We start from the raw sequence: 5,168 nt of genomic DNA, 5'->3' as shown, positions 1-5,168 counted from the left end.
CGGGGCGGGGCAGCGCCGGGCGCCCCGGGGAGCGGTGCCGGTGCCCGGGGAGCGGTGCCGGTACCGGTACCGGTGCCCCCGCCATGCCCAAGCTGCTGCCGGCGCAGGAGGCGGCTCGGATCTACCACACGAACTACGTGAGGAACGCGCGGGCCATGGGGGTGCTCTGGGCCCTCTTCACCCTCTGCTTCTCCATCTTGATGGTGGTGACCTTCATCCAACCGTACTGGATCGGCGACAGCATCGACACGCCGCAGGCCGGCTACTTCGGCCTCTTCTCCTACTGCATCGGCAACGCGCTCACCGGCGAGCTCATCTGCAAAGGCAGCCCCCTCGATTTCGGCACCATCCCCTCCAGCGCCTTCAAAACCGCCATGTTCTTCGTAGGCATCTCCACCTTCCTCATCATCGGCTCCATCCTCTGCTTCAGCCTCTTCTTCTTCTGCAACGCAGCCACCGTCTATAAAGTCTGCGCCTGGATGCAGCTGGCGGCAGGTGAGCGGGGCCGGGGGCGATGCATGGGGGGGCCGGGGGCTGCCGATGGTCGGGCCAGAGCTGCTTTCCCCTCTCTGCCCCCACCTCAACTCTACCGGGGGGGGGGGCTGGCCGTGAAAGGGACACCAGCGTAACCTCTGTACCCCATTTGCTCTCCCTTACTGGTTACCAGTAGGGAATTTGCGGTAAGTAAAGCCTGTCAGAGCAGCTGAGACCCAGCAGACTCGCTGCGCGTGGGCGATGCTCCCCCCCCGCCCATGTGCTGCTGCTGCAAAATCGTGCAACACCAATGGCCCAGCCACAGCCCGGCCCTGCTTACCTTGGAGGGGGTGGCTTTCCTCCAGCCATCGCCCAATGCTGCCGCTCCTGCTCTGCCCCACAGCGCAGACTCAGAGCATCCATCCGAGACCACCGAATACTGCAGGGCCGGGGCACGGGGCTCCCTGCTGTATTAGGGATCCTGCGGGAATTAATGAGGATACAGTGATAACTTTGCTGCGTTGTTTGGTACCTACAATACCCCCTGCAGCAACCGGTAACTCCCTGAGCTCAGGGGATGACACTCTGGGAAGATGGAACAGGAGGAGGGAACTGACTATAGGATTTGATATCCATCACCCATGTTCTCTTACTTTTCCACTCATCCCCACATCCCTCTGCTCATCCCTGTGGATCTCCACCTTCCCCATCCCTCCCCCAACACAGTGAGACACCTGAGACACCCGGTAACCCAGCTCCTGCCTTCACAGCCCCAGCTGAAACCCAACCCAGCCCTTTACTGCTCCTGAATCATTTATGCCAGGACCCGCCGCAGCCCCCGCCATGCCTGGGTGCCCCTGTGGCAGGGACACCCTGGCTGACACCCCACAGGAGGACAGCCGTGGCATCGGGGTTGCTCCAGTTCCCGGCTAAAAAAGCCAGCTCAAAGCAAAGATTTAGATAAGAGGCTTGAGGCAGCTCAGCCTTCTGGGGAGCCGGGAAAGGCTTTGCTGTTGTATTTGGGGCTTTTACGTACATATTTGTGCTGGATGGGGGAGAGAAACCTGGCACAGGTGCCTCCAGCCACACAGACGAGCCCAAATCATCCCTGACAGCCCAGTTTCTCTGCCCCACACTGGCTCTCAGGAGTTTTTGAGCCACCACGGGGCGGTGCAGGTCCTGCTGCATTTCTGGGAGTTATTTTAAAAAGGGTGCAGGTGACAAGTGGATCCATTTTCTGGCCTTTGCTCTGCACCCAGGCTGTATTTTCACAATTTCTTTCCAGCTTCCCCCATTTCTCTGTGCCCCTCCTCTCTCTTAGCTACAGGGAAAAGTAATTAAATAGAGGAGAAACCAGCTGCTTCTCAATGAAGAGAAATGCTCTCTGTAGACCTAGGAAGCTGCCTACTGGCCTTGCCGCTCTCCTGTCCCCAAGCCAAGGGAAAAAACCATCGGCAAAGCATGAGGCAACTGCCCCAAAAGTGTTTTCTGGTTTACCAAGCACCCAGTAACAAAGAAAAGGCACCAGTGTGGGGCAGGGAGCGTCTTGCTGCTGCAGCAGGCTGCAGATGTCTGAGAAGGGCACAGACAAACATCTGCTTGTCCAGAGCTGCCACCACGGGGTTATTTCTTGGTGTGAGAGGAGCCTGGGAAGGCCTCACACCTGCACAAAAACGTGTAAAAGACCAGTTACTTCCATGCTCTGCACCAAGGTAACAGTGGAGGACGCAAAGAGCGTCTGTTATCACGTCCCAAAGCCTTGCAGATGAGCTTGGCTCTTCTCCCTCCTGAGCCTGGTCACTGTTCTCGTCCAGCAAATACAACAATTTCTCTGAGCTTGTGAGGAGAAAAAAAAAACACTTCTGAGATTTTGGGACATGAGCCGCTTGGCAGAAGACGGCCCTTCGGCAGCTCGCGCTGGGTTTGTTGCAACTCCCATGGCAAAGCTGTAAAGTGGATGTGCCGAGGGCCAAGCGGACGCCGAGGTCGCGTGTGTGCCGGGGTCAGGCAATGAGAGCGGCCGCAGGAGGAGCCGGTGGCTCATGGCCGGGCTGGAACCACTGCAGCTGAACAAGCAGAATTAATCTGCCTGCAAAGCTGCTGCTAAGGGCAGCTCTACATTAGCAAACCGTAAGCTGAAATCCAGCTACTGCACAGGGCAATAACAAGGTTCTCCCCTTCGTACAGACTAAATCCATCCCAGTTTTGTTTGGAGAAAATATTTCTTTGGAATGACATGGCCAGGGATGTGTGCGGAGGCAGGAGAGGAGAGATGTTGCCTGGGCAACATGGTGATGGGAGATGCTGCTGCAGCCTGTCCTTGATGGGGAGCCGCGTGCCGGGCGCGTGGGAAGGCAGCGTGCTGAATCCTGCTCCTCCCTGGCTGCAGCAACCTGAACGAAGAAGAGCCCACGCATGACGGGCAACCACAGGGCACCTTTAAGCCCCAGTTAGCCAGTCCATAGTATTTTATGTTTGTAGCATCGTGTTCCATGTTCCTCCACCTACCCTCTCCCCGTGCAGTTATCAGCTCAGGAGATAGCTCACAGCCACTCTGACGTCTCCCTCTCCCTGCAGCTACGGGGCTGATGATCGGCTGCCTGATCTACCCCGACGGCTGGGACTCGAGCGAGGTGAAGCGCATGTGCGGGGACAAGACGGACAAGTACACGCTGGGCGCCTGCACCGTGCGCTGGGCATACATCCTCTGCATCATCGGCATCCTCGACGCTCTCATACTCTCCTTCCTGGCCTTTGTGTTGGGGAACCGGCAGGACAACCTCCTCCCGTCCGATTTTAAAGTGGAAAATAAAGGTAAAAGCAGTGGGGGCTGAGCTCCCAGCCCCAGTCCTGCTGCAGAGCATTTCCACCCTGCAGCTGATTGCTGTTATTTGGGAGGATGGTGGCTTCCTCCAGTGGGAGAAGCAGGATTGCTGTCATGGTCATCACACTGATTCAGAAGGACAAAGAGAGCCAGCAACAGGCAGAAAATTGAAGGGAGCACAAGGCAGGAGCCCAAATTGAGCTGGGCTACATTTCACCCACCTGGGGCTTTCTCCCCATGCTGTTTTAAACTGGAAAACAAACCTAGAAACCACACCTGCACCTTCAGTTTTATACCATACCCCATTAACACTGTAATTATCTTTTTGTTTTACAGAAGAGGGCAATGACTGACAGAGCTGATCACCACGTAAGTGATGCCCATAGTGGTTTTTAACACTTCTTCCCAGCACATGTAATGTTGCTGAAGGACTAACACCTGTATAGATTTCAGTGCTATACTCACATTGGTTTTATTTGTGGTTAAAGGGAAAATAGTCTTTGTTTTGCCTCCTGAAACCAGGAAAACAGAAATCCTTGCCAATTGACAAAAAAAAAAAAAGTTAAAATTTGAAGTAATGCTCCATGTGGCAACAGCTGACCTGTTCTTTCTCTTTCCAGGGACACCTAGAGCTCTTCTTCCATCAGCCCTTTTCTTTAAAGTGACTCTTCCAAGAGCTTTAAACTTACAAACTTCTGTGTATTTTCTACAACAGTTCTTTTCACCAAAGGGACCGCTATCTGCTCACAGCTCTCGTGGAGTTTATTTGATGGGAAGAGCCCAAACTGGACACTTTTTTTTTTTTTAAGTCTATCAGAAAACCTGGGGGAAAGGGGAGGGGCAACAATTTGCTGCTTCTTGGGGTTTGTACACCTTCTTTCAAGGAAATTACTTCTGAATAAAAAAAAAATTAGCATTTTGGGTTTTGTGCTAGTCTCCTCAGGGCAGGGGAAATCCTCTGCCGTGTCCCAGGTTGCCCCCTTGTACTTTAAAAAATACGGTGACACAGCCAATTCCTAGCAAAGCCATCAATCAGCTCCCCACTCTGGGCAACAGTTACCAACCACAACCTTTCAAAAAGGGCACTTTTCTGGGGGAAAAAAACCCCCCACCCAAACCGATCTGCTAGGCTGCAGCAGGCCTGCAACAGTACCTGCAAACTGCAGCAGATGGTGCCACTCAGCATCAACTCACTGCACCACCTGATTAATCTGATTTAGCCATCATTTCTCATCACATCCAACACCCACCTGCGGCAGCCTTCGGCACAGGCCATTTCTGCAGAAGACAAAGCAGCACATCTTCCCATCCAGCTCTTACCTGGTCAGGACCCCAAGTTAACCTGTATTATGATTTTCATTTCTACATGCTGTAATTGGTTGGTTCCTGCAGCAGTCAATTCAATTCAGTTCTAACAAGCACCTTCCAGTTTTACACTTCCCCCTTAAAAAAAAAAGTGTTTGGGAAGGTTTTATTAAGACACTTTTCTACGGAAGACAGCAGAGAGATGACAGGCTTGGAGAAAAACCTATTTTAGAATGGAAAAATTCCAGCAGAGCTGTCCTGCTATTGACCACTCTTCTCCCCCTTTTAAAACAGATCACAATACCAGCAACAAAATCTTCATCTACACCATCTCCCTGCGTCTCTTTCTGGAAATCAAAACTAAGTGCTCACTAGCAAAGAAAATTCAATCAATGGGCCACTAGCTCAGAAAGAACAGACTTACAGAGGGAACATATGAGGAATAGGGCTCAGTTATTAAATAATCTGTTTATTGTATGGCTTTCACAAAGAAAAAAGACAAAGCACCCAAGTAGAAAGAATAAAAATGTATTTTCCTTCAGGTTTTAGACTGACACAGCAAGTA

The 5,168-nt window shown here is 52.5% G+C and overlaps 1 protein-coding gene across 1 annotated transcript; it reads left to right on the top strand.

Annotated features, from left to right (window-relative positions):
* Positions 1-6: 6 nt before the first annotated feature.
* LHFPL5 (lipoma HMGIC fusion partner-like 5) lies at positions 7-4,044 on the top strand. Its single transcript, XM_010584631.1, has 4 exons — positions 7-495; positions 3,052-3,288; positions 3,635-3,667; positions 3,919-4,044. Exons 1-3 carry the CDS (start codon positions 84-86, stop codon positions 3,649-3,651), a joined length of 666 nt encoding a protein of 221 aa, XP_010582933.1. The 5' UTR covers positions 7-83; the 3' UTR covers positions 3,652-3,667; positions 3,919-4,044.
* Positions 4,045-5,168: the final 1,124 nt, after the last annotated feature.

Source organism: Haliaeetus leucocephalus, unplaced genomic scaffold (assembly GCF_000737465.1).
Source record: "Haliaeetus leucocephalus isolate CR32 unplaced genomic scaffold, Haliaeetus_leucocephalus-4.0 Scaffold1000, whole genome shotgun sequence".
Taxonomy (NCBI): domain Eukaryota; kingdom Metazoa; phylum Chordata; class Aves; order Accipitriformes; family Accipitridae; genus Haliaeetus; species Haliaeetus leucocephalus.
This window is presented reverse-complemented; position numbering and strand designations above follow the sequence as displayed.